The sequence below is a fragment of the Sporothrix brasiliensis genome (genome assembly GCF_000820605.1).
Source record: "Sporothrix brasiliensis 5110 chromosome Unknown Cont20, whole genome shotgun sequence".
NCBI lineage: Eukaryota > Fungi > Ascomycota > Sordariomycetes > Ophiostomatales > Ophiostomataceae > Sporothrix > Sporothrix brasiliensis.
Window position 1 is genome coordinate 4,196,620 of NW_024467139.1, and position 27,320 is coordinate 4,223,939.

Sequence of the window (27,320 nt, forward strand, 5' to 3'; positions counted from 1 at the left end):
AGTTTCACAAAATAAACTGACAGTAATGAATATTGCTTGCCATCCAGGTGTACATATGAACAAGGCGATTAGCTATTCGTACAGGGGCTCGAGCTACTACAATTGTCACCGGCTGATAAGTCTTATGGTCGTGGATATATATATATATATATATGATGTATATACAGAGCATGCATTATATTACAATTAGATCAGAAAACAGGTACGGCACAGGAAAAGATTGTCCGTACCATTACCACCATTACCATATCATGTGGTCATGTTGTTGGGCTCATACATTCACACCCTTGCTCCGCAGCACGTTTACGCCAGCACTCGCAGCGAAGCTCACCCACTCCCCTACAGACCGAACGTAGCCGCCGAGCTCTTGCGACTCGCGGAAGCGGCGCTCAAGGAATTCGCGAGTAGCCGGGAATTCAGGGCCGGAACTGTCTGTGGTCATGAAAAGTTCGCTTGAAACATAGATGGCCGAGACAGCAGCTCGCTTTGTGTACCATGATGGATCAACGGCCTTATCGCCAGCAAGCGCCCAGATCTCGTCGGCCAGGAGGGACAACTCCCGCAGTGAAGCAGGAATGTAGCTTGGCTGGGCCATAATAGCGAGGGCCTGGACAGATGGAAATGTTAGCAAGGACCTCCCCCCCCTCCCCCCCAAAATAAAAATAAAAATAAAAATAAAAATAAAACGCAACTGGCACTGAGGCACTCAAATGGGTAGATACGCCACGTCGCCGGATTCCGAGGCACATATTGCACACATTGTTCGCCCTAGTTGATCTCACCTCTTGCCAGCGTCCTACGACGTCTTTATTTCCCAGAAGCCGCCCCCAAATGATTCGTTCGGCTCTACTAGCCACTTCTGCTGGGGCTAGCACCACGTCATCCGGAGGTGCTTCTCCCAGAATCTCGCGGCAGCGGGTGGCTAGGTTGGTACGCTGGTTCATCAGGTGCCAACGCACTAGGCTGAAGACACCGTCGGGCAGGATGTTTATGCTGATGGCCGGGTAGCCGGCATCGTAGACACCGAGAGCAACGGTGTGCTCTGTGAACCCGTGCGTCGGTATATGGCGAGCCGCTGCTGTCAGAATGGCATTCTCGGCGTCACTGAAGCGGTCCTGTGAGGGCGTTTCGTTAGGGTGGTCGAAGGAGTGAAAGGCACGGCCGGCAGCAGAGAAGGTAGCGGGGTCGGGGCGCGCATAGCAGGGTTGCCGGGAGCAGTGACGTATAGTTGTCGGCGTCGTGAAAGACAATGCACGGTGCTGGCCGTGAGCGGGAGAGCGAAGCCAGACAAAACTCCGGGCGGCGGTGGCTGCCGCAGTATGTCTAAGAACTGATGGCGACATAATGGAATGACGGCGGCTTATGTCGTGGATGGTGTAAAGCAGTCGAGGAGATCGTGTCGGGGAATGTTGTTTGTGCGCGTCATAAATTGTTGTGATCCACGACGTACGCTGAGTTCGATGCACCTCCAAAAAAAAACCTGGTCTTTTGCTGGTCAGGGTCTGGCCAGGCCTGTGGACTTGAGCCATTCCAGCCAACAGTGACTCCTCTTAGGCCTGTAATTATTACCACGTCGTAATAATACGCAGTAGTAATTACGTCGCCCAGCCCATAGCCCATTGATTCAGCGGGCACACCGCCCGAGACTCTGTCGGAGAAAATTTAGTGCGGTTCGATGGTCTATTACTGAGTTCGTTGTTGAGGCACGTAGAAATACACTTACAATTTTAGTCGTACGTACAAAATACATCGCACGACGTAATGCACCTAATCAAAGATGCATATACGATCTATGGAAATAGATGCGTTGCCGCAGAGACAGTTCGGAACCTAGGTGGTAGACGTCCAGCGGCCGCTGTGTGGTGGATGGACGGCATACGAGAGAAATGGGTCAAAGGATGCCATGGGGAGGGGACGGAGAGAGCATCACAAAGTTGCATATGTGCAGAGGTTGTCATGCCGCATCATCTCCCGGTGCTTTGCTCTGCACGTCGGCCTTTTGGTTTCTCCTGCAGCAGGCTTGGCAGAAAAAAGGCTACAAGTGCTCGCGGAGGGCACTCCCACTCGCAGCACGGCGCAATGCACAATCGCTTTTGTTTGCGTGTTGGGCAATTCGACAAGGCCGTTGCTAACACACGTTTTATCTTGTCGGGCAAATCAGAGCTTGCCCAGAAGCATACAAGTCGCAGCGCCAGGTCCTGGGCACTGCAGCCTACAGCGGCATATCGTTGTGAGCGCCAGGTTTGGGACGGAGCCTGGGCGGGAAACAGACTACATGAAGTGGCATGGCTGCGCGCTATGTAGAGAACGGGGGTGAAGGGGCAAAGGATGGGGCGGTTGGGTGAATGGCTTTGGAAAGAATTGAAAAAGAGAGCGTAAAACGGTGGAAGGGTCTCGAAGGAATAGTTTCCTAAATGTATAGATGTGTCCAGACACGCGGTGGTAATAATTCGAAGATCCTAAAACTACAATTGAAAAGAGAACAGACAAAAAAAAAGCCGAGTGCTTTAAACAGTGCAAGGCTATCGCCCGATTAACTCAACCTTTCACGACAAATGGGGGCATCCAGGATTTACCATGTCAGGGCCCGCTAGGTTGCTTGTAGCCGTCCAGAACACTCCCGCCCACCATGATCTCCTGTTTCCCCTAGAACCTTACACAGAAGCATTTCGGGACGTGGTACAACATACAGAGTACGACATATCGCGACCAAAGCATACATGGAATACGTCGTACCTGGGTTGGGCTGGGCAACCCTGCCCCAGCCCGAAGTCGGCGATGAACGAGGGCCCTACGAGACACAGAGCTGCCGAGATTGTATACGGATAAAGATAGAGTATTACCTTGCAATAATCTGAAATGCGTTTGCACATACAACACACATTCGTATCTTACATCATAAAGTACTCTGTACTTCGAACGTGGTATGGAACTGAACTAGCCGCTGAAGTGCAACGAGCTGCACAATTCCCATTCGTTACCCGCGTTCATGAGCGCAGTCTTTGATTCGCCCTTCAACAAAACGCCTCTGCCTTGACCGGACCTGGCTTGCTGACTTGCTGGAGTCCTAGATTGCTAGATTGCTGGAGTGCAGCACTTGCTTTGTAGCTGCCATGCTTCCTTAGCTGTCGACGTGTTTCGTTAACTGCAGAACGAGGCAGGTGCGCAGGGCATTGTTTGCACCAGACCGAGCAGGAAGCATCGACGAGCCTCAAATTGTGCCTCCCAAGCCCGTAACAAAACCCTCCTGTAGCATCCGTTCCTTGGGCACAGCTTGGACACAAAGCCCTCGCACTCTGCCCGCCCAATGTGGCAGCCGCGTGTCTCTCACCTCGCGCCTCACAGAAGCAATCGTCGTTTCTCTCCCCCACACACACCACACACCACACACACCATACAAACATGTACCGTCTCAGCCTTCGTGTACAAATACGACGTACGCTTTCTTGCACGTTACGTCTTTTCGTGTTTTCTCGTCCTTTGTGACTGGAATCCGGCATTATACCAATCCTCCCCCCCTTCCTTTTCTTCCTTTAGCAAGTCCCCGTTTCTGACACGGGCGCCCACGTCCGCTCTACCAATTTTGTCGCCCTCCCTCTGGCGGCGCAGGGAAGCAAAGGCAACAACAAAACCTTGCAAAATTCTGTTTTGCAAATGTTGCTTGCATTCGCAACGCGAAATATCACATATTCGCACGTCAGCCGTTTGTCTCGGTGCGGAGGACCACTGGCGACTTTGTATTACTCTGTAATTACTCCGTCCACAGTCGTGCCTTGAGCTAGTCGCGTCTCGACCAAAAAGGACTGTTGAGCTTTTCAATACCTGTCTGGCCAGGCCCTTCTCGGTACGTACTCCATCACCCCCACCTCCTTCCCATCTGGCCAACCAAGGGACCTTCCTCCACTCCCTCTTCCTGCAGAGCTTTCTGCATCTCCGACATTCTTTCTCCCTCTCTTCCTTTCCCGCTCTCACACACCACGCACCGCACCACTCGCGGCACACCATCGCCCATCCAATCCAACCACCACAACGCCCCTGAAACGCCTGCCTACGCCATTCACATCGCCCACGCCGCCATACGACGTACTCTTTTCCAGCCTGTAAGCGGTGCTGTGGTCCCCCCCTGCTCCCTCATGCTCCTCGTCACCCTGCTGCTACTGCGTGCTCCCTCATCACCTCCCCTCCCGTCGCAACAAGTACAACAGCAACGCCATCCCTTGTCTCCTTTGCCAGCTCGGTTGTACTTGCAGCACTCTTTTCTAAACTCCCATCCACCTACCAGAGCAGACCGTGGGACGTTCGTATACGGCTAGGTTTGCCCCTCCTCGTTGCTGCACTCGGCTACAAAGTATATCATCATGGGTAAGTTTTGAGTTCTTCGTGTTCTTCGTCTTTCTCGTGCCTTCTGTCTCGCGCCTCTTCAATCCATCGTCGCCCTTTGCAAACGGTTGCAGGCCCTCTCGTGCATACGTGCCTGCTCACCCTCTGGCTGCCCTGTGTGTCCGTCAGGACTGCCTCCCTTTCCGAGTCCGGTCCATCCTCGTTGCCGTGGATCCGTCCTTTCGGCTTTCTGCCCGTCTCGCGCCGTCTCCATCGTCGACTTTCTTCGTCGTCGTCTGATGCTCTTGATGTCCCATGCTCATTGGCAACCGCGCGGCATCATCTTCGTCCCCATTATCCTCCTATCAACTCCCTCGGTCTTGTACGTCCGGCAATGGTTTTGTGACTCTTCGCTTGCCTGTCTCACGTTTTCCCTTTTCTTCTCTTCTCTCCTCTTCTCTACTGTCAGCCCTTTCTCGCTTGCATACTGACCACCCTAACCGTCCACCGAGCAAAACTTGACACGTTCGCTTGGCGCCTGTACCTCGTTCCTGGTCTCGATGGTACAGAAGGACAAAAAACAACGAATACCGTGATTCACGCTGTACCACAGTCTGCGCCTTTGTGCTAGCCGCTCATCTCTCCCCCTTTGCGCCCCCGTGCACCAACACCTTGCAGCTGTGTCTCCGTCCTTTCTTCCAGCCGCCTCTGCATAGCATATTGCCGTCTTCACACAGCGGATAACAGCTTTGGTACATTGGTCAATTCCCGACACCTGCTACCGCACCTCATTATCACCTCATTCCCCTCAAATATAGGTGACCACCGAGACGGCTGGTCTTGCTCACAATGATCGAGGCACATGGCTCCCTGAACGAAGACGCTGGGCCACAGCACAAAGCATCAATAGGACACTATTGCCGCCCACCAGTTTAAAATCCCTCCTTTTGATGCATACACATAACATACCCAAACACCCCAAGACTGGGCTGCATGCGCACGCATGTACACAACCCTCTCCCTCTTTCCTTACCACCTACTCCCTCCTACGAAAGCGCGAGTGTCCACTACTTCCGCCCGTAGCAGCCACCTCTTACCCCCCTCAGTGTACTTCGTTTTCCCACCTCGCTTCGTACCTCGCATCCCACGTCCAGATTCCCCTTTTGCACAGTCTTCCTATATAAGTACCTGCCGGCTTCCACTTGTATTTCCCCCTCTTTCTGCAGAGTTGCCATCTGTCTCATCGTCATCGCTTTGTTCTTTTATTTTCCATCAATTGCGGCTTCTTGCCTACCTCGATCACTGATCTGCTGGTGACCCATTTTAACTACAAGGTTGCTAACTTCCATTCCCCAAAACACAGCCGACTCGGGAAACACACATAGAACGGTAAGAATGTGGAAATAGACGAGGGCTTTGTCCGACGTCACGCTGTGGTTGGATTTTGGCATACTATTACCTTCCCGCTCAGGCTTGCCTTCAACGAGACTTGCCAACGAAGCATAAGCCTCCTGGGTATGGCTAACTGTGCATGGCAGCGCGAACGCTCTCGTTCACCCCATCGTGGTCGATCCCGGAGCCCCGGCCGTTCTACAGGTGGCCACCGTCGATCTTTCTCACCACGTAACAACCGCTCTCGTAGCCCAAATTATCGTCGAACATCGAGACGGTCCCGCTCTCCGATGGCCGGACAGGCACCGCCTTCTGGAACACCGCCTGCCGCAAACTACAGTGGCGGAAGCGCTCCTCACCGTTCACAAGATGACCGCACCGCAGCCAGGGACCAAATGTTATCCAATGTTCGCGATAGCTCGCAACAAGACCGCCGTGTCTACGTTGGAAACCTCTCTTATGATGTCAAATGGCACCATTTGAAGGATTTTATGCGGCAGGGTTTGTCTTTTTATCCCCCCCCCCCCAACCCCCCCCCTCCTCTGCACCCTTCCTTTTAAGGTGGTATGTTGTCTTCTGCTGCTAACTGCCTGTCAACATGAACAGCTGGTGAGGTCCTTTTTGCGGACGTTCTCTTGCTGCCAAACGGAATGTCGAAGGTGGGCGACTACAACGAGTAGTCTTGGCTGGGCTACTTTTCTTCTCTCCCCCCCCCCCCTTCTCCCCTGAGCTATGCCGATTGTTTATGATGGGAACTTGTTGGATTGACGGGTTGGAACGTTGTTCCTTGGGTTATTGTAGGGATGCGGGTACGTCGACACAAATTTCACCCGTTGCATTTTTGATGTCCTCTGTATTTGTTAATCTTCCCACTGACCATGGCACTAGAATTGTGGAATATGCGACCAGGGAGCAGGCGCAGAACGCCGTTGCGACACTTAGCAACCAGAACTTGATGGGCCGTCTCGTTTACGTCCGCGAGGTATGGTAGCAATAGGATCTGACCCGTGTTCCGGGCGATAAAAGCAATCATGACTACTAACACACGTAGGACCGCGAGGCTGAACCACGATTCAACCAATCTTCCGGTCCCCGAGGAGGCTATGGTGGCCCAATGGGCCATGTAGGATATGGCGGCAGTCAGATGAATTTCAATGCTGGTGGCGGCGGTAGCAGACAGATTTACGTTGCGAACGTGAGTTGAAGCCCCTTGCATCATCTGCATTGACGGACACCCTTATACTGGGTTTCATCTATCCCTTTCTAACCACATAATTTATAGCTCCCATTCACCGTCGGATGGCAAGACTTGAAAGATCTCTTTCGCCAGGCCGGTACGCGAAAAATCCTTTTGAATATGCGCCAGGGTGTGATTATTATCCTCCAACTAACTTTATCACTTGTCATAGCTCGAATCGCGGGAGTTGCTCGAGCCGATATCAATATTGGCCCCGATGGCAGATCCAAGGGATCGGGTATTGTCGTTTTTGAAAGCCCCGACGATGCCCGCAATGCTATCCAGCAGTTCAACGGATTCGATTGGCAAGGCCGCATTCTGGAAGTCCGCGAAGATCGGTTTGCTCACGCTGGTGGCTTCCCCGGCCGCGGTGGATTCGGCCGCGGTGGATTCGGTGGAGGCTTCGGCGGCCGTGGTGGCATGGGTGGTCGCGGCGGCTTTAGCAGCTTCGGTGGCCGTGGCGGTTATGGTGGTGCCGGGGGCGGCTTCGATTCCGGCGCTGGCAATTCCGTAGCCGGTGGGCATGGCAGTGGCCCTGCTCCTACCCCTAACCCTTTCACCGACTATGCCACCTCCGGCACTGAACGCAGCCAGATCATTTTCGTCAGAAATGTAAGCCACTAACTTCACTGCTTGAAGGCGTCTACTTTCCATTCATCGCAGCACTAATGTCTAACTCGTTATTTGCAGCTTCCTTGGTCTACAAGCAACGAAGACCTTGTCGAGTTATTTACCACGATTGGTAAAGTCGAGCAGGCAGAGATCCAGTACGAGCCCAGTGGTCGTTCACGTGGCTCTGGCGTTGTCCGCTTTGACACTGCTGATACAGCAGAGACGGCTATTGCGAAGTTCCAGGGATATCAGTACGGCGGTCGTCCTCTTGGCCTGGGTTTTGTCAAATATCTAACTCCTGGAGTACCCGCCGATAACATGGACACGGACGCCCATGGTGGATTGACTCAGGATCAGATTATGTGACGCTCACCGTTGTCACATTGATACCATTTGCCTAGCATCATGAAATCCTGTTTGTGTGGTCCTTTGCCACATAGCCATGCAGTATTTTATTTTTGTATCCATTCGTCCGTTCGACATCAGTCGTCCAGTTTGCTTTTATCTCTCTCCATTTCGGTTTATTCTTTTACCTTTCTTACTCACTTCCATCGCACTGGCATTGCACATGCCCACCTTATATTTTCTTCTCTCGTTTTTCGTTTTTCGTTTTGTCGCCACAACAATTAACTAGCGTGTGGCTTATATTGGGACTGAATCGTACCGAGTCTTTCCGGTCGTCTGTTGTCTGTCTCATAACTATTTATTGCTCAATTTGTAACACCTATCTTTATACACTTTCGAGTCTATAGGACCTGGCCAAAAGTGATTGGCTATTTGATGCCAAAAGTACATGAGTAAACTAAGACATATTTTTTCAGTTTTCAAGGTAGGGAAGCTTGGGAAGTGTAAATGCTTTCCCGGACTATGGCTCCAAGAATAGTTATGAGGGCCTTTCCGGCAAGACTGTCTTGATCAAAAAGGGATGCGTACCTTGCGCAGGATCGTGAATAGTACTCATTCAAATTCATATTCATGTTCTGACTTTTGTAAAGCTGTACAAAATTCATCTAAGATCTGCTTTTACATGGCCAAGTATGGCGGTGTCAGCGAAATTGGACATATGGCTCATTGCCTGCAATAGTAAAAGGCCAAACTGCCGCCAAATCGTCCGCAATGCCCTTAAAACGAAAACGTTGACAAAGAAACTTTTTGTTCGAGTTGGCGACACAGTTGATAACCGTCAATCAGATAAGCGTACCACCGTGTATCCTTCGTACATATCAAAAGATGTGCTTATATTCGATCATGGGCCCGGTGTCGTTGTGGTGGACTTCTTCTTCTTCGCCTTGGCCTTTTTCTTGCTTTTATCGCGCGGTCTTAAAAGCGTCATCCCAGCCTTGCACGTCTCCGCGTAGCGCGCGTAGAAGCCTGTCAGTGCATCTGGTGCTACTGTTGTCGTTAACCGAATCTTTTCCTTGCGGTGCTTCTTGGACTTGCCGTTGGTTGCGCGAATAATAAGTGATTGTGGCTCCAAAATCCAGTTGTCTGAGTTGTCATCCGCATCGGTTCCCAAAGCGTCCATTTCACCGCGGACCACTATTAGAAAGCCGTTAGCATTTGAAATGCCTTGCACATAGCACATAAGCCAAAAAGGAGAGAATTTAAAGAGTGAGCATCCACGTACGTCGTCTCTGGCTCAGGTATATTGCGCCATGATTTTTGCCCTTTTGTGTGTGAAAAAGTTCGGCGAGCCGAGAAAAAAACTGTGTCACTTTACTTAGTACCTGCATAAACATAAGATCTGTTGGAGTACCGTTCCAGGGAGATATACTTCGTCGTTGGTAAGATGATGCATGGCTAAGAGGTGGCGATACGGAATGAAACTTGGCTGTTGTAGGTGATGCTAATAATTTGAGATTTTGGTGTGCCCGAGGTTCAAAGAACGCCACGAGAAGATGAAAACGGCATTATTAGTCATTCAGGCAAGGCTGAAATTTCAAGGCTATTCATTTTGTGGGTCCGCCCGTGATCTACGACCGAACCAGAATCTTGCTTCCGTTCAAAAAAAACATTTTCATTCTGCAAACACACTAAGCAACACCGTCCATCGAAGAAGGAAGAGCATATACACAACGGCCGTCTGGTCCCACCTGTTTCCACTCCTTGATAAATCAACATTGGTGATACTGGACACTGCTTTCCAAGCACACGACAACATCCGAGTTCGAAATAGGCCTTCTAAAGGCTTTACGCAGACAAAGTTCGCATATGGCGCCTTTCAGAAACACCGGGCCGTCTTTGTCGAGTGGACTCCTCAGACAGCTTGGTGTGCATACGCAAGATCCACTCAGTCGCGGCCGACGAAATGCCATGCGCACAAGACAACGGAAGGGTATTGCGACAGATTGCCCACAACGGCGTGAGTCGAACCGGACAACACACACGCCTCGGAATTCCCGAACCCCCAACCTACATCAGGCCACTGGTATCGACAAGACACTGCCCAATGAAATGGGGAATAACCAAAACCTGTCTGAATTTGTCAACCAAGAATTAAATGATGGTTCAATTGACGAAAACAACTTTGATGGTTTCGATATTGCTGAAAAGGGCGATGCTCTGAACAATGAGACTTCCGAGGAGGGGAATGATGGCGGCGCCAGTTCTCCTAACCTGGGCACTGCCACCCCGGCAAGAGCCTCTAGGCGCATGCGTGAGCAACTGGAGAAGGATGACGCTGATATAGCAGAGCTTGAGCGCAAGCTAGGCTTGAAGGGGCGGAAAACCCTTCCTCAGACATTCAAAGACGATGGCCTTGGGGACTTGCTAAAGTCTCTTGGAGAATCCGAAGACAAGGACGTAGAGGCAACCCTAAAAAATAAACGGAAGACCGAAGCAGAAGAATGGCTTCGAGCGAAACGACAAAAGGCGATGGGACAAAACGCCGACGCTCATCATAGTAGCGACACCGAGGACGACAATGACAGCAACGACGATGACGACGAAGACGGTACTTTTGGAGTCTCGGACGAAGAAACAAGGGGCTCTATCGTTGTCGATTCAGGGAGTGGGGGCGATCAAACAACGCGGACATCGAAACGGGTCAGAGAAAATCCTTATGTCGCGCCCGCCGTATCATTGCCGTCGTCGCAGAAATACATCCCTCCGGCCCTCCGAAGAACTGAACAAGCGACGAACTCCGAATCCGAACGCGTTACTCGGGTACGGCGACAAGCGCACCACTTGATTGCTCGCCTGTCAGATGCCAACTTGTTAACCATTCTTGGAGAGGTCGAGAAACTCTATCTCGAGAGCCCACGACAATTTGTCACGGAAGCGGTAACTGACAAGCTTCTCGAGCAAATCTATATTGAAAGCGCCTTGTCAAACAATGTTACAGTCTTGATAGCTGGATTTGCATCAGCAGTCTATATGGTCAAGGGGCCTGATTTCGGAGCGAACTTCATCCAGCAAAATGCGACGCTTTTCAAGCAACACTACGATGCTCTGGTTAAAAATGACTCGAGGAACGCAACTGACCGCCGGCAACATACGTGGTCTCCACCGTCCAAGGCAGCCCTTAATCTATTTTCTCTTATGGCGGAGCTCTACAATTTCCGCATGATCGGACCAAACCTTATCTACGACTACATTCACATGTTACTTACGAACCTTAACGAAACAAGCGCGGAGATGCTACTGAAGGTGTTTGAAATAAGCGGCCACCGTCTTCATCAAGACGACCCTAGAGCACTCAAAGACATTGTGGCTCTCATCCAGCGTGCAGTTGTGCGTTCTGGGGGCGAAGACGCCCTTTCCGTTCGCACATGGCACATGATTGATAGAATAAGCGACATCAAGAAGGGCGACAAGAAGAAGCAACGTGATAAAGAAGGCAGTGGCTTTGGCCATGCAGAAAGGATACGAAAGGTGTTGGGTGCTCTACCCAAGTCGGCAAAGCTAGAGGCGACCGGACCGTTGCGCGTCAGCTTGGCCGACATTGAGCAGGTGGGCAGGCGCGGCAAGTGGTGGTTAGTTGGAGCAAGCTGGGCCGGCCGTGACGAACAACCAGAAGGTCAACACTCTGGAATCACCAAAGTACCTGACGCTAACGACAAGCCGCTGACACGGCATGGCACCCGCCGACTTGCTTCTATAGAGCCTGGCGAAGATGACATTTTGGGCTCCTGGGGTGATGATATCGCCGATGTAGAAGAGCTCGATTTGTTGGCGAGAGAGCAGGGTATGAATACCGATGCAAGACGATCCATCTTCATCACCCTTCTCTCAGCGACCGACAGTAAAGATGCGCAAGCCCGGCTCCTAAGACTCGGGTTGAATAAGTTCGAGAAGCGAGAGGTGCCCAATGTGCTCATCCGGTGTGTCGGGTCCGAAAAACACTTTAATCGCTACTACGCACTTGTGGCACGGCAGGTATGCGGCGCCGACAGGAGAATGGCATGGGTATTTCAAGCAAGCGTCTGGAAGCTGTTTCGGCGGATGGGCGAGCCCATGTTTGGCGAAGAAGCGGAAGACGACGAGGCGGACGAGGATGACGAGGCAACAGACATGCGTCGAATCGTCAACACGGCGAAACTGTGCGGTTTTCTGGTAGCAAGTGGAAACCTCGGCCTAGATATCTTGAAATGCCTCAGCCTGGTCCGGTTGCAGGCGAAGACACGGGCGTTTGTTGAGGTGATGCTGCTGACTTTTTTTGAAGAGGCACACAGCACGAGCAGGGTTGGGAAGGCTGGAGGCAACAGTGGTGCCGTCATCCGCAAACGGTTCCAGGCCGCCAGCGACACGGACGACCTTCGCCGCGGGCTGCAGTACTTTATCGACATGGTGGTCCGACGATCAAAACTAGTTGAAAAGCACCAGGAGGATCGCATCGCCAAGTTGTGTGACCGGGCGCAGAAGGCGTTGCGAGACCCTCGAGGCTCGTGAGCTTGTATGTCGCCCTTTTGTTCGTGGTCAACAAGCTGCCCCGAAAAATAGGCCGGGGCGTAGACCTTTATATACAGAGAGACAACGAGAACAAAAGTAATTGCAAATATGCAAGAGCTTATAACGAACACTCCAAATCAGCATCTGTCATGATTACGCGACTTCGTTTGCAGCTGTGCTACACGCACAGTAGACAATCAGACAATGTATAGAAAGGTTCCTGAGCCGCAAAATGGAACTTAAATGCGTCAGAAAAGAAAGCCGTGACGGTTACCATCGCCTTAAGTGTCAGAAAAGGCGGGTCCTGCACGCCTCACATTTCAGGCACCTAGCACTTAATTGTGCCACTAAAGACGCACCCCAGTAGGGCCGGGTCATCAAAAAGCGAACCAGAAGAGCAAAAACCCAAATTTGTTTTCCGAAGCCTTGGGCAAGCAAGCTTCTTGTTTTGTTGCCCGTTATCCGAAAGCTCCCGCAACCCGTCTTCATCACCACCACCAAACTTGCTCTATCCCCCATCGACATAAATTGTGTCAATCATACGAATATCCGCGCCTATTATCCATTTGACACGAATTGACTTCATCCTACTCTGTCCACACCTACAGCCGAAGATGATGTCGGCTTGTTTAATATCGCGGACTGTTGTCCGGTCAGCTGTCCGAAAACAGTCACCGTGAGTTATCTGGCCCAGTGCCCACCCTCGTTGTGCTTCCTACATTATACTGATCTCATACTAATGGCGTATCTCTCTATTTTTTTAACTTCTCCTACTTCGCAGTTTCCCAACCATTGTTGTATCGACATCGCCGATTTCCCGATGGAGCCGTGGCTTCGCGTCTGAGGCCGGCGAGGAGAAGGATCTTGTCGTCATCGGCGGTGGCGTGGCTGGCTACGTTGCTGCTATCAAGGCCGGCCAGGAAGGATTCAAGGTGGCTTGCATCGAAAAGCGCGGATCCCTTGGCGGTACCTGTTTGAACGTCGGCTGCATCCCGTCGAAATCATTGCTCAATAATTCCCACCTCTACCACCAGATCCTTCACGACAGCAAGAGCCGCGGCATTGAGGTCGGTGACGTCAAGCTGAACTTGCCCCAGCTGATGAAGGCCAAAGAACAGTCCGTGTCAGGACTCACCAAAGGCATTGAGTTTCTCTTCAAGAAAAATGGCGTTGAATACGTCAAAGGAAGCGGCTCGTTTGTTGACGAGCATACAGTCAAGGTTGATCTTAACGACGGTGGGGAAACGACACTGAAGGGCAAGAACATTATCATTGCCACTGGCAGCGAAGCCACACCGTTCCCCGGTCTGGATATTGATGAGAAGCGCGTCGTCACTAGCACTGGTGCGTTGTCGCTTGAAAAGGTGCCAGAGTCTCTGGTCGTGATTGGTGGTGGCATTATCGGCCTGGAGATGGCCTCGGTGTGGTCTCGCCTGGGCGCCAAGGTGACGGTGGTTGAATTCCTCGGTCAGATTGGTGGGCCTGGTATGGACACAGAGATTTCGAAGACTGCACAGAAGATCCTGAAGAAGCAGGGCATCGATTTCAAGCTCAACACGAAGGTTGTCAGTGGCGATACGAGTGGCGACAAGATCAAGCTGGAGGTTGATGCTGCCAAAGGCGGCAAGCCCGAGACGGTACGTTGTATTGTGTTAGCAACTTGGTTTTTGTCTCCCACTCTCTCCTTTCACTGTCTCTCATCACATGTGCTGACACTCTTGCTTATTTAGCTGGAAGGCGAGGTTGTCCTGGTGGCCATCGGACGTCGTCCCTACACCGAGGGCCTGGGGCTGGAGAACATTGGCCTGGATGTTGATGAGCGCGGACGTGTTGTCATTGACTCGGAATACCGCACAAAACATTCGCACATTCGGTGCGTGGGTGACGTGACTTTCGGTCCTATGCTTGCGCACAAGGCTGAGGACGAGGGCCTTGCTGTCGTGGAATATCTGAAGAAGGGTTACGGCCACGTCAACTACGGTTGTATCCCTGCAGTGATGTACACGCACCCCGAGGTGGCTTGGGTGGGTCAAACGGAGCAAGACCTGAAGGCACAGGACGTCGCGTACAAAGTCGGCACGTTCCCGTTCTCTGCCAACTCCCGCGCCAAGACCAACGCCGATTCCGAGGGTATCGTGAAGGTAATTGCCGATGCGGAGACGGACAGGCTGCTAGGTGTGCACATCGTGGGCCCTGGTGCTGGTGAGATGATTGCCGAGGGCACGCTGGCCTTAGAGTATGGTGCGTCGAGTGAGGATATTGCGCGTACGACGCATGCGCACCCCACGCTTGCAGAGGCGCTCAAGGAGGCGGCCATGGCGACCTACAACCGCGCCATTCACTTCTAGATGATTACGGAGCATCGGGCCACCGGCTGTGGGCCGTGTGTTGTGTGCGAGACTGGAAGTGAGTCTAAGCTATAGCAAGTCATGCTGGTATAGAAATGGCGCGCTATATATGTTTAATCTAGTTCCTGTGTCGGCGTGTAATCGGTATGTGTTGGCGAGGGACAAGGGGCTAGGAAAAATAGGCTGTTTCGGGGCGAACAATCACGGTGCAGCTCTGACAAACTTCAGCTATACCAAGCGCTGCGACAGCAAAAACATCAACGGTGAGGCGATAATGGGAAACAGTCGCAGCAGTCGTGGGATTTGAACCTCGTGTATATGTTGGTTTTGGTTTGTTTTAGTTTTGCTTCATTTGTTGTCAATAACTCCAGACAGCCTACTTGGCGTATATCAATGTTTCTACTGCCGCCAACTCGCGGATCTGAGTCGGGATATAGGGTGATGAGGGTCCTTGAGGTGACTACGAACGCTGCGTTGGACTTATCGGGGAACGCGATAGAGCTGAATTACTTCGAACTCGTTACTACCTAGTAGCTATAAGTCAGTTTACTATTAAAGCTGTCTTCAGGCAGCAGGTCCACTTGTGTAGCCTTTCGTCTGTGGCACCGGCTGGCTTCTTGTGCTTGCTTTGCACTTGTTCCAAGATTTGATTACTCTGTATTTCTCTACGGCAACGTTACGACCTCGGCGACAGCTCTCTACCAGAGCGACTACCATCCTAACTTTCATCCTACTCTAATGTCGGACCTTACGGGTTCGAAGCGCCCGGACAACTGCGGCGCTGAACTTTTGCGCAGGCTTCGCAACCATCTGCAGATTCTCCTTTTGCCAGGCTAGCCAATCACGTTGTCGCAGCTTACGACGTATGATTTTGTCTGTTTTTTTTTTGAACGTTGTAAAATCCCGTCGGCTAATCGGGGGTTGTGTCGAGATCGGTTTAATCACGCGTTGGCATTTATTCGTTGGTCATGGACGAAACATCTCGTTCGTAGAGTGAGAATGCGGGGATACTGCTGCGTAACATCAATGATCATGCCACCGCAATGCCCTAGCACTCTATCGGATATACGAACGGAGGTTTCGCGTATAAGCGCGGGGAATGCAATTGAAAAAAGAACAAGAAAAGATTCATATGCAAACTAAATAGTAGAAAAGCACAAAAAGAGACGTCTGGTTTTGCCCAAACAGGGGAGCAGCGGGTGGCGCTGGAGTGGACCGAGCGGTCTACGGAGTACTCCCCATGCCAAGGGGTGAAAAAAAGGCGAGGAATTGGCACACCGGAGCATCGGTGGCGTTGACGAGACACGGAGCAGGAGGGAACTTCGGTCGCGAAACCGGGGACGCGGCGGTTACGTAATAATGCAGGCGGCAAGAGAGTATCTAACAAGTGCTGTCATACTCACCTATAGCGCCTGTAATATACGGCGTGTTACGGCGAACGCTGCACCTGTGATCATGACAGTGCAGATACGACCAGCCGCTGTGGCGTTGTTGTAGAGACGACCAGATGTGCATCAACTTCCCGAAAAATACGTTTGTCAACAAGTTCATAGTAGTGACGGTATTAACGGCGTGCATGCGCTTTAAATCAATCCGGCACTCGCGTGTCTCCGAAATGGCTCCGACATCACTGGCAGCACACTGAGAAGCGGCTTTTTTTGGTCTAATCTCGCCCGAGACGCCATCGGCCGCCCAAGGGTCTAGTGAACAACAAACGTTGGCCTGCTGGTCACAGACGAGCTGTAGTTTGCCCTCTTCCTACGATAAAGAAACGGGGCAATACTCTTTCACGGGCAGGTCCACTCCACTGTCGCTCGTTGGCATGGCCTCACGCCGCCAATCGGACACTGTAGTGGGTGCCTGTCTGGGCCGAGCCACTGAGGCTAGCGCTCTATTTTCAGCCATCTTTCTCGTGGTCAGAAAACTCATCCGCACTTGTGTGGTTTTCAATCGTATCGTATTTAGCTCCTGTTCGTCCCAAGCCGTCTTCCAGGTACAGAGTATCTTATGCCGATTACGCAGGTCACCTCTTCCCGCTATGAAGAAGTATGAGGACAAAACGAGAAAAGACGAAAGAAGAAACCAAAACAAAACCAAACAGCAAGATCTGATGCGATATCAAAAGCCTAAGACAGGCAACATTCAGAAAGGAAGAAGAACAGAGACGAAAAGACAAGAGAAGGCGACAACTTACCCTCGGCCTGTTTGTTAGACCCTAGTGCAGTAATACTCAGAAGTACTAATTACTGCCTGGAACTTTCAGCTCAAAACATTCTGTGAATCTTCCGCGAAAAAAAAAAAAAAAAAAAAAAAAAAAAAAGGAAGAAACAACCCCCCCTTCCTCAAAAGTCCTTTCCAGCGCCCAAGTCCGTTTTTTTTTGTGAAAAATCGATTCTCTTTGGCAATTACAACCAATTGCTGGCATCCCCCTTCCCCCGTCTCTCGCGCCTTATTTCCTTGAATCGCAAACGGAGTACGCATCCAACCCCCGGTCTGAACTGTCTTCAACCTTTCCATACTATCTTGAACCTACCTTTGTTCCACTGCCGTCCGTGAGAATAGCTGCAGCTGATCCGATATCCGCTCCTCCGCGCAACCGACTCCCCCATCTTGCGGCAACATTTCGCAGCGCCCAGAGCATTGGTTCCACGATCCGATCCGCTAGGCCAACACGACGCATTACCGGGGCGCGACACCACGGCCGCGATTACCAGAGCCTCAAGAGCCGGCCACGAGGCAAACCATCACGACCCATCATCGTCGCCTGCAGTCTTCAACCAACCTCCGCAAAACCGCAAACCGCAAAACCTTTATATTTCTGCCGTCGCAACCTTCTCCCCGTCTTATCTGATCAGACAGCCTCTGTCGGCCGACATCACCAACGAACGTGCTTCGATACTGACGCGCTGCATATCCGCACACGGCTCCAATAAACGCCGCCCAGCGCCCGCAGAACAAAACTGGTGGACTGAGGCAAGGACGCAGACGCTAGAAGAGACAACTCGCCAAGCTCGTCGTTTCTTTGCTCTCTGCCTCTTCCCTCCGCCCCGCCCGGCCCAGGACGATCGCCACACTGGCTCTTCAAGACAAGACCCTGGGCGGCACGTCTGCTGCTGTGGCCCAGATGACTCAGCCAGGTGCCGAGCCTGTCGAGGATGTCGATGATTACGAGTGCGTTTGCTTGAGAGTCATGCACACTCCCTCACTTGTTGCTGCAATGCTTGCTGACGTCCTTCCTTCAAACTCTGCAGCTATGAATCCCTACCACCTAACTTCTCCCTTGTCCAGAACATGGCGGCGGGAGCGTTTGCTGGTATTGCCGTGAGTAGAAGTCGAGCAGAACAACCGCGCCAGATTGCCGCGCTTGACTGCATCCTGACACTCAATCCAGCCTCTGGATACTGACCAGGAGCCACAGGAACACACAGTCATGTACCCAATTGATGCCATCAAGGTAAATAGACAGTGCTCGCTACCCTGCGGCACACCTCCCTTCATAGTTTCCCATCACGACACATTTCCCAGACTAATCGTTTTGTCCCCCTTCTCCAGACACGCATGCAGGTTATAAGCCCCAGCGGTGGCCCCGCCTATACCAGCCTGATACAGAGCACTTACCGCATGGCCGTTGGCGAAGGTATCTCGAGCCTATGGCGGGGCATGTCCAGCGTAGTCGTCGGGGCCGGCCCAGCTCATGCCGTTTACTTTGCGACGTACGAGGCTGTCAAGCATGTCATGGGTGGCAATAAAGTCGGCACACACCACCCTCTAGCTGCCGGTTAGTGCTGTCCCTTTGATGCACGTCCGCCCGTTTTTCGGGTATACATGCCAGAGCAGTCATTTGCCTGTGCGAACTGAGCCATGTTCTTACCATTTGATAAGGGCCCAAAAGCTGACTTCGATAGCAACGAGCGGAGCGTGTGCTACTATTGCCAGCGATGCCCTGATGAACCCATTCGACGGTAAGACTCTTCAGGCGTCAGCCGCTGCCTTCTTTGGCCAGCTATGCGGAAGCACTCCAAGAAGCGCTCATAAGTTGCTAATGTACGTTACTGCAGTCATCAAACAGCGTATGCAAATAGAGGGGTCAGGCAAAATGTATCGCTCAATGCTGGACTGTGCAAAATACGTCTATCGGAACGAGGGTATTGCCGCCTTTTACGTCTCTTACCCCACAACACTCTCCATGACCGTTCCGTTTACCGCGCTCCAATTTCTTGCCTATGAGTCTATCTCCACCGCTATGAACCCTACCAAGAAGTACGACCCTGTGACGCACTGCTTTGCAGGCGCTATTGCCGGCGGGGTTGCAGCCGGCCTCACGACACCGATGGACGTAATCAAGACTATGCTGCAGACCCGCGGAAGCGCCGGTGACCCCGAGCTACGCAGCGTAAACAGCTTTATGGCCGGTTGCCGTCTTCTCCACGCGCGGGAGGGACTCCGTGGGTTTTTTAAAGGTGTTCGACCCAGGGTTGTGACCACAATGCCGAGCACCGCCATCTGCTGGTCTGCGTACGAAGCTTCCAAGTATGTCTATATTCGCCCTCTAGCTGCGTCTTCTTGTCATGTGCTCGTATTCCCGTGCGAGCCCAGGGAGCAGGGTGCCACCTGCTCGGCAATTCAAATGCATGACTTGCTAACCAATACGTAGGGCGTATTTTATTCGCAGGAATAGTTCGGGGCAGTAGAACCGATGAAGGCTCCAGGAATCCAGGTCACAGGACCCAGCCCCAGGCCTATGGCTATTTGTTACTGTCGCCACAGGGGAAGGCATGGAAATCTTTGGACGATATCTACACATTTATACATTTACGGATTCAGTCTACCTTGTAGTTTTTTTTTTTTTAATCTGTCCAAATAAGTAGGTCGTCCCGTGCCAGGACTGATACTTCGTGTGAAGGGAGCTGAAAAAAACTTCAAGGGTGGCAGTAAAGTGGCAAGCAAGACCACGGTGTGTTTACATACATAGTGGGGAGTTGTGACAACATCTTGTTATATTTTATATGCATGTGTTTGTCTACAACCACATGGGCCATATCAAAGTCTCACAGCTTTGGTCCCTCGGCGAGGGGTGGAAGCGACGACTGGATTTAATCTTTGTATCATATGATCTCGGTAGTAGATTTACGACTGCCACACTTCTAGTATTTGAAATAGTTTCTTGCACCCATCACCCTGTGTGATCTCGCTTTTTACAGAAAACGTTACATACGAGCACAGCCTCAGACCCGTCCTTTGCACCTCGACTCCGATTTAAGGTCATGTAATATGCAACTTAAAACGGCGATGAAATAAACAACACCGTCAAGTAAACAGAAAGCCACAGTTATTTGTTTTACTTTTATCAAAAAAAAAAAAAAAAATTAACAACTAAAAAGGACCACATGTCGGGGTAGAATACGAAGGAATATTCAGTTAAAGAGGCCCCATACACGTCCGTCCAAATTTCTTTTTGTTAAAAAAATATCAAATAAAACGCAAGACGTGTGGTGTGGAATTTCAGTCGGCTTATTTCCCAAACGGAAACCCGCCGCCGCCGCCACCAGGTCCGAATTGGAATTTAAATTGCTGCCCACCACCCTGTTGGAACATAAACTGCTGTCCACCAAAGGGACTGCCCTGGAACGGGTTCTGCTGCCCCTTAGAATTCGGGTCGTCGCCTCGGTCGAAACGCGCACGAAGCTCAGGGTCACTCAGGACTTCGTAAGCCTCGTTAATTTCGGCCATTTTCTTCTCTGCGGCTTCTTTCGTCAAGCCCTGCTTAGCTGCCTTATCGGGGTGGTGAAGCTTAGAAAGCCTGCGGTAGGCTGCTTTGATCTGTCTGTCATCGGCATCACGTGCCACCCCTATAACTTTATAATAGTCCTTGATCTTGCTCCGCCTCAGCAGAACGTCGGCCTCGTTGATCAGCGTGTTGATATAATCGGACTGGTCGACACGAGCCTCCTTGGCCTTCTTCAGTGTCTCTATAGCCGCTTCATACTGTTCAGCGTCCAACTGCACCTTATATTGGTGCAATAGGCCATACAGGGAGTGCCCGTCATAACGAAGCGCATCCTCACACCAGGAGGAGGCCTTTTTGCTTTTCATCTGTCCTGCATTAGTCTCTGTCATAACATGAACTGGCACCCGGGATACTCTAGAGAGAGAAGGGAGAGCGTGCCTTGTAGTAACCTTCGCAAGCCATACCCGTCAGCCTAGAAATAAGATCGCTAGGCCCTGCTTCAGGAAGAATGTCTTGCTTGCGCAGGATGGAAATCTGATCCTTGACTTCCTGGAGAAGGCCTGGGTTGTCGCCACTTGGGATAAGCTGCATGATCCCCGTCGAGGGCTGATCCTTCAAGAAAGCCTTTTCAATTTTCGCTAAAGTCTTTTCGACTGCTTTCTCCTGCCGCAGTAAAGCCCTGCAAGGTTTGGAATCCGGGTCAGACTGCAAGCACTTGCGCACATGCGACATGCCTTTCTCAAGGTCACCGAGGGCGTAAAAGTTGATGGCTGAGATAACAAGGAATGGCGAGACATCGCCCGGCTTCAAATGAAGCACATGCTGTAGATCGCCAACGCCCTCCTCAACCTCACCCCGGGCAAACCGGCAGTGGGCGCGAATACGTCGTAAAGAAGCAGCCCTCGTGGCCACCATTATCGCCATGTTGGCTTGGTTAACACACTCCTCCCAGTCGCTCTTCGCTTCCGCCGCCTCCGCCGCCCAAGCAGCATTTTCGGCGTCGTCCACAGCAGCCAAAAGTTCCGCAGCATCTGGTGCATCTTTGGCTCGCCTCAATTGGTCGCGGGCTCCGTTCCAGTCAGCCACACGTTGCTTGATCTTCCCCAATTGGACATGAGCAGCCTCAAACCCAGGTCGTATAGACAAGGCGGTGTTGAAGTCATCGGTGGCCTGAGGTGCGCGGCCAAGGCTAAGGTAAGTGGTTGCTCGCTTAAAGTACGTAAGGTAGTTTGTTGGATCGCGCGCAATGGCGGCATCGTAGTAAGCGAGTGCGTCGCCCGTCTCGCCCCGGGAAAGATGGTTCTGAGCGGATGCAAGAAGAGAGGTCACAGGCGTATCTGCCGGGATGTCATCTGCTATCAGGGCTGATACAGCACACACCGCGAGTGCTATTGCCGAAATCTTGATAATCATTGTGACGTGTCGTGTCGGCAGCTAGGTAGTGCGAGCTGTGTGAAGCATATCTGGGGTTGTGGGAGAGAATAGCCAGCTGCTCTGTGTCAAGCACAGGCGGCAGGCGACCGTATTTAGTGGTGGAGGGATATCGGGTTGAAATAGCGGTTGGCTAAGTAGTTATCCAGGAATTGCCCGGGCATTTGACAATGGCTTCTTTCTTTGTCAGTTTCCCTAAGGACAATTTTGAGGGTAGAAGAGTTGTTCGGGACTGAAGCGAGCGCGGCACAAATTCTTACTTGCGTCACATTTTCATCTGTCGTTGAAGCTAATTATGTAGCCTTATCGGTTGGCATGTTACAGTAGGCAACCTGGCCTTTTCGAGGGCCAGGTCTAATAGTCAGTAATTCGTACGGAGGCCCCCAATAAGTTGTGGGAGTACAATATACGTACTCCGTAACTGACCAATAAGGAGCCTCTGCGTAACTGGCGGACTTACTTAGCATTAAACAATGCCTTGGAAATGCATTTATCGAGATGAGATTTTCGAATGCTATTGAAATAAGCCATATAGGCGTGCTAATCTGTAAATATATCAGCATATGTGCCTTCCTTGACGTGATACCACCACATATAGTACTCCGAGAGACTCTAGAACCCGGCTAGTACAATTCGTGCCTTCCAAACAAACTGCTATACCAACAAATTGGAAGCCGAGCAGAATGGCACGCATACCAACATCTGCTGCCATTTTTTCTCCATCTGTCGCCCGTCTCGCCTCCTCTGCAGCCAAAGACTGGAATTATGTAGACAGCTGGCTGTCATCCATATTTCCCAACCGTTCACCTCCACCCTTTGAGCGCAATTCAGAAACGCTAAAGGCCCTCGTCACACTCTCAGCCTTGAATGAAAGCGTCGATGAAGACTTCGGACACGTTTCGAGCCTTGAAACGTTGGCGCTGCGGACGCTTTCCAAAGCCGAAGAATATGGCAACAGCGAACCAAAGGCCATACATATGTCTCCGGTGTATGCGGCAGATAGAACTGTTGCGGCTATTGAGAGCGAACTGTCGCGTGAAGGGCACTTGGCGCTTGATGCACTAGCTGCCACATCCGTCGAGCTTGGAGTTACTATCCCAGTACCGACAGGAACAGGCCGTGAATTTGCTCACCTGGACATGTATCTATTCCAGCTCGAGCAGGCTCTTTCGCGAACGGAGGTCCTTCATGCGCACGTTGGTGACCATTCCTCAAGGTTACGGAGCCGTTTTGATGACCACGAGCGCGATGGATACAGGCCGTCGGCACCCCTGGCGAGACAAAACCTAGAGCTGCAACGCAAAATAAAAACGGAAACCTCGCGTCTCCAAGACATAAAAGACGCGACCAGTGTCCAAGCCCAGCTTTCAAAACCCACGACTCTACAGCTCGAAGACGACGAGACGATATTTTTGAAACTCTCGGAATACGACGAAGCTCTTTGCAAGCAAATCAACGCCTTTAGAAATCTCCCTCCTGATACGGAGCTTGCCAAGCAGCAACTCGAGATACTCCAGTCAGAGCTGCAAGCTGCTACGCAAATACGTGACAATATGTTTGAAGGCTTGGTCGAGAAAGCCACGCCTAAACGTTCAAGATGAACCACCACTCACATGTCTTGTGTGCAGCGATTTGGATTTGTTTGCCACGGTCACCGCGTGGCCTCTCTGCGACACATGTTGCTTTTCTCCTTGATCACTTTGTGTAATTCCTATTGCTCCCAGGGCAAACCACGCCTATGCGTTGCCGGTTCACTCAGTGACCACGTTTCACTCTACCAGACACGGCACCGCCAAACCTCCCGAGCTGCTTCCCAAGGGTTGATTTTGCCTTGGTTGGGGGTCCTGATTGCACAGAGGTATCCTTGACCGGAACCGGGGGCCCTCCAGCAACAGTCCTGGCCGCCGGGCCTATATCCCGAGTATTTTTGTGCTCCAGAGCGCCAACGCCATCGCTGATTCGAAAATCGGGTCCCAGCCCGAAAGGCAAGCTATCGTCGACGGGTTCTGTCGTGTGGCCACTTAACGCTCTCTGCGACCGGCGTGCACGTTCTTGGACGGTCCGAAACTTTTCCAATAGCTCGCCCCACCGGATGATGCCATCTTCTCTTCCTTTGAGTCTATTCGGCCGATCAAAGTTTGGCCCACTTGCAGGTGTGCTATTTCTACACGGCGAACCGTAAGTTAGTTTATGTTCTTTTCGTCTACTTCTGTGGTCGATTCACGGGATGTCAATAAAACACAGGGATACCTACACTCTCGGAGCAGTGTGCAAATAGCCTATAGAGCTAACACTGTTCAGTCGATTTCGAAGGGCTGCAAACGCAGACGACTGGGGAAGCAGCATTAATAAACCATACAGGCACTTATACAAATGGGGAAACCTGTCCGGCTCAAGTAGTTGCAGCCTCAAATCTGTATAAAATGGTCAAAATGGCGAACGAACAACTAAACCAGTAACAAAATAAAATTGTTTTGTTACATTCCAACTACTAGATCGTACTTACATGTAAAAACCGGTGACTCCAGCAGCTGCACTAATTTGTCGATCTGAATGAGAATGTTCACAGTCATCTCTAATTCAGCACTATGGCAGCATATTAGTTTATTTCTTATTGCATTGACATATATGCCATCAATCATGTGCAGTATGAAGCACAGGGGGCTTGTCACGGAGGTTCATACAAGATTTGAAGAAGGTTGTAAGCTTGCTCGTAGGCTTGAGCAAGCAAACACAACGAAAACGTGGCCACGGCATTGTAGCACCAGGAGCGGAAAAGAGCGACAAAAAAGGTCTGCCCATCCTTCGTTTCCAAGTTTCGCAAACGCTTGCGGAGATCAGCCAATTCCGGTGCTGTTAACAGGTTGTTATTGAGATTTTGGACCATGATGCTGGCAAACTCAACATCCTCCTCTCTCTCTATGCAATTGGCAAGGGTCCGGTAGATCCGTTCTGGGCTGAGACTGACGCAAAGCTGGCGTATGATGAGGTTACCTCTCGTCTCTAGCAACTTCCTATCCGTAGAAAACAGCTGTAGAAGATTCACCATAAAGTTCGAAAAGTAGTCATCTTCGCTATTGCGAGATATTTGTGACAGTAGCTGCAAGTCTTTCGTCACAACGGCCTCTGCAGGATCTGAAAGAGTTTTGAGTAAGGCCGGAAACGTCCCGTCATTGAAAGCCAGGACTTTTCTGGGCGCCTTGCGATGCAGCATGATCAACCACGTGAGAGCCGCAACACGCGTCGCCTCGTAATCGTTTAAAAATAGCAGGGTTAGAGAGTTCACAGCAGCGGCATAATCCAGTTCCGGTTGAGGAGACGGTCCCGTTACAATCTTTCGGTCAGTTGACGGTGTTGGTGATCTTCTAGCATTAAATGCAGCCGTTGTTGTAGCCGACGCGGCCCTTGTGGGTAGAAGAGATGATGATGCTGGGTTCGTCCCATCGAAATCTCTGGAGATGGACAAGGAAGCTCGGTTGCTGCTCGCATCCGGGCGGTCAACAGCTTGGGCGGGTGTAACATTAGCAGCTCGGAGCGGCAGCGTCGAACTTAATCCGGCCTCCTGGTCGGCAGGGAGAGATACAACGTAGTCTATAAGAGAGTTGTTGACACGAACGGCAGCCTGCCGAATGGTTTCGATTCCGCTTGCCAATGCTGGAAGCAAATGAGCAAGAATCTTGGGGGTAAAAGGTAGGACTTCTTCGGGGCAAATGTCCAAAAACTCGACAATCCAGCGCAGTGACTCTAAGAGGCCATCTTCTCCTACGTTTCAAAGACGAAGACCGTTAATACAATCAGGGTTAAGGGAAGGTGAGGAAGCTGCTTGACAAAAGCAATGGAAGAACCGTTTAGCATACCCTGGGGTGAGTCCAACGTATCAGTCAAAATTTCCAAGATAGCGCCGTAATGAATATGGACATCCTGGCCAGGTACCCAGTCGTCCTCGCTGTCAACATCAGGTTCGTCGGCATCGTTGTTGTGGTAGTCGTCATCTTCGGCCTCCTCTCCATCATCGGCATCGTCACCATCGGCTCCAGAGCCATCGTTACCTTTACTGCCGACGCTACCGTTCCAAAGAACTGACGCTGGGGCGTTTGCGGCAATGGTAGATGAGTCGGGGCTGTCATGAAAGCCTTTGGCTGGATCCTCCACATGTGCTAGGACACTTTCAGGAGTCTCAGTTTGAACAAGCTTGTGCTTATTATCACCCCTCGTCTTGGATTTCCTACTGTCAGCGATGCCTCTCTTAACGCGAGAAATCCTTCGGATTTCGCCCAGAAATTTGTCTAGGCAGGTTTGTGTAGCAATATGCACGTCACGATTCGCGTCGCTCAAAAAAGTCAGCAGGCCACTAAGAAAATCTGGCAAATATGCCACCAGTTCCAAGTCAGGGATGGAGTCTAGAAGCACGATCCAGCCGACGAGAAATGTCCGAGTGAAGGGGTTGAGAACGAAGATGCGATCCCTCAGGAGCGGCATGAATCGTTTCAACGAAAAAGCGGTGGGAAGGTCGACATCGTCCTGGTCGAATCCCTTGTCCCCGCTCTCGAAATCGGATGTGACAAGAACCGAGACATACGTGGCAGCCGACTCGGAAACAATATCCTTGACCAAGCGGTCAAGCAACTCGGCACCATTTTTAACCGATAATTCGGAGTCGGCACCAAGCTGTATTTATTGGGAGACCTATCAGTAGGGAGTAGAGCCAGTGAGAGCAACATGAAGCGACGCACCTTGCACAGGGCATCGAAGATGTGGTTAAAATAAATCAAAATCTCGCCCTTGGCAACCTTTGCAATGTTGTACATGGCTTCGCAAGCGTAATAGCGCACGCGAGCATCTTGGTCGACAAAACAGGCCAGCACGGGCGGGACGATGGTTTCCAAGTATCGTGGCAGTTCCTATGAAAGTGGTTAGCCGCAGAGTTTGGGGCGAGAACGCGCAACGTGCTACGGGGAGCTGAAGAGAGGAAAGGGACAAGGGATCAGGACAAGTACGCACTGAGCCAAGGGCTATTGCGGCAGCCGCCAGTCCGATTAGGCCGCCGTTACGGGAGTGCTGGTGGACAGTATACGCATATTCGTTGCATAGTTGGTCGAGGATTGCTTCGACAGTTGCAGTATCTTTGTGAGCAACAAGCTCGCGAATGGAGCGTTCGAGCCTAGCAGAAGGGTATATGGTCAGCTACAGGTGGCGCAGAGCAATGCAATGCAGTGTGTCTCTCGGGGAAGGCGACGGGGTTGTAAGGTAGGCTTATGTATTGTACATACTCGAGTGCGCCAATCTTGCGTTTCTCGTACAGCTTCTCGTTGAGAGCGCGCTGTATGCTCGGGTCCATGGCAGCGACGACTTTGACGGCGAC

At 51.4% G+C, this 27,320-nt stretch overlaps 9 protein-coding genes across 9 annotated transcripts; 5 read left to right on the plus strand and 4 right to left on the minus strand.

Annotated features, from left to right (window-relative positions):
- Positions 1-271: 271 nt before the first annotated feature.
- On the minus strand, positions 272-1,343 carry SPBR_07535 (ubiquinone biosynthesis protein mitochondrial precursor; the record flags this gene model as incomplete). Its single annotated transcript, XM_040765789.1, has 2 exons — positions 272-607; positions 783-1,343. The coding sequence occupies 2 exons, from the start codon at positions 1,341-1,343 to the stop codon at positions 272-274; spliced, it is 897 nt and encodes a 298-aa protein (XP_040617121.1).
- Positions 1,344-6,181: 4,838 nt separating this feature from the next.
- Positions 6,182-7,927, plus strand: SPBR_07004 (RNA recognition motif containing protein; the record flags this gene model as incomplete). The annotated part of the gene is made up of 6 exons (XM_040765259.1): positions 6,182-6,213; positions 6,601-6,694; positions 6,764-6,907; positions 6,995-7,046; positions 7,122-7,561; positions 7,640-7,927. 6 exons carry the CDS (start codon positions 6,182-6,184, stop codon positions 7,925-7,927), a joined length of 1,050 nt encoding a protein of 349 aa, XP_040617122.1.
- Positions 7,928-8,807: 880 nt separating this feature from the next.
- On the minus strand, positions 8,808-9,086 carry SPBR_08021 (uncharacterized protein; the record flags this gene model as incomplete). The annotated part of the gene is made up of 1 exon (XM_040766271.1): positions 8,808-9,086. The coding sequence occupies one exon, from the start codon at positions 9,084-9,086 to the stop codon at positions 8,808-8,810; it is 279 nt and encodes a 92-aa protein (XP_040617123.1).
- Positions 9,087-11,101: 2,015 nt separating this feature from the next.
- Positions 11,102-12,451, plus strand: SPBR_07293 (uncharacterized protein; the record flags this gene model as incomplete). The annotated part of the gene is made up of 1 exon (XM_040765547.1): positions 11,102-12,451. One exon carries the CDS (start codon positions 11,102-11,104, stop codon positions 12,449-12,451), a length of 1,350 nt encoding a protein of 449 aa, XP_040617124.1.
- Positions 12,452-13,065: 614 nt separating this feature from the next.
- SPBR_07013 (dihydrolipoamide dehydrogenase) lies at positions 13,066-14,799 on the plus strand (the record flags this gene model as incomplete). Its single annotated transcript, XM_040765268.1, has 3 exons — positions 13,066-13,127; positions 13,233-14,088; positions 14,182-14,799. The coding sequence occupies 3 exons, from the start codon at positions 13,066-13,068 to the stop codon at positions 14,797-14,799; spliced, it is 1,536 nt and encodes a 511-aa protein (XP_040617125.1).
- A 3,124-nt stretch (positions 14,800-17,923) lies between these two features.
- Positions 17,924-18,582, plus strand: SPBR_07856 (uncharacterized protein; the record flags this gene model as incomplete). The annotated part of the gene is made up of 3 exons (XM_040766110.1): positions 17,924-17,974; positions 18,088-18,120; positions 18,364-18,582. The coding sequence occupies 3 exons, from the start codon at positions 17,924-17,926 to the stop codon at positions 18,580-18,582; spliced, it is 303 nt and encodes a 100-aa protein (XP_040617126.1).
- Positions 18,583-18,985: 403 nt separating this feature from the next.
- Positions 18,986-19,280, plus strand: SPBR_08019 (uncharacterized protein; the record flags this gene model as incomplete). Its single annotated transcript, XM_040766269.1, has 2 exons — positions 18,986-19,244; positions 19,273-19,280. The coding sequence occupies 2 exons, from the start codon at positions 18,986-18,988 to the stop codon at positions 19,278-19,280; spliced, it is 267 nt and encodes an 88-aa protein (XP_040617127.1).
- A 1,030-nt stretch (positions 19,281-20,310) lies between these two features.
- SPBR_07078 (and tpr domain containing protein) lies at positions 20,311-21,940 on the minus strand (the record flags this gene model as incomplete). Its single annotated transcript, XM_040765332.1, has 2 exons — positions 20,311-20,799; positions 21,251-21,940. The coding sequence occupies 2 exons, from the start codon at positions 21,938-21,940 to the stop codon at positions 20,311-20,313; spliced, it is 1,179 nt and encodes a 392-aa protein (XP_040617128.1).
- Positions 21,941-25,329: 3,389 nt separating this feature from the next.
- Positions 25,330-27,296, minus strand: SPBR_06889 (uncharacterized protein; the record flags this gene model as incomplete). The annotated part of the gene is made up of 5 exons (XM_040765145.1): positions 25,330-25,410; positions 25,892-26,626; positions 26,692-26,859; positions 26,960-27,119; positions 27,229-27,296. 5 exons carry the CDS (start codon positions 27,294-27,296, stop codon positions 25,330-25,332), a joined length of 1,212 nt encoding a protein of 403 aa, XP_040617129.1.
- Positions 27,297-27,320: the final 24 nt, after the last annotated feature.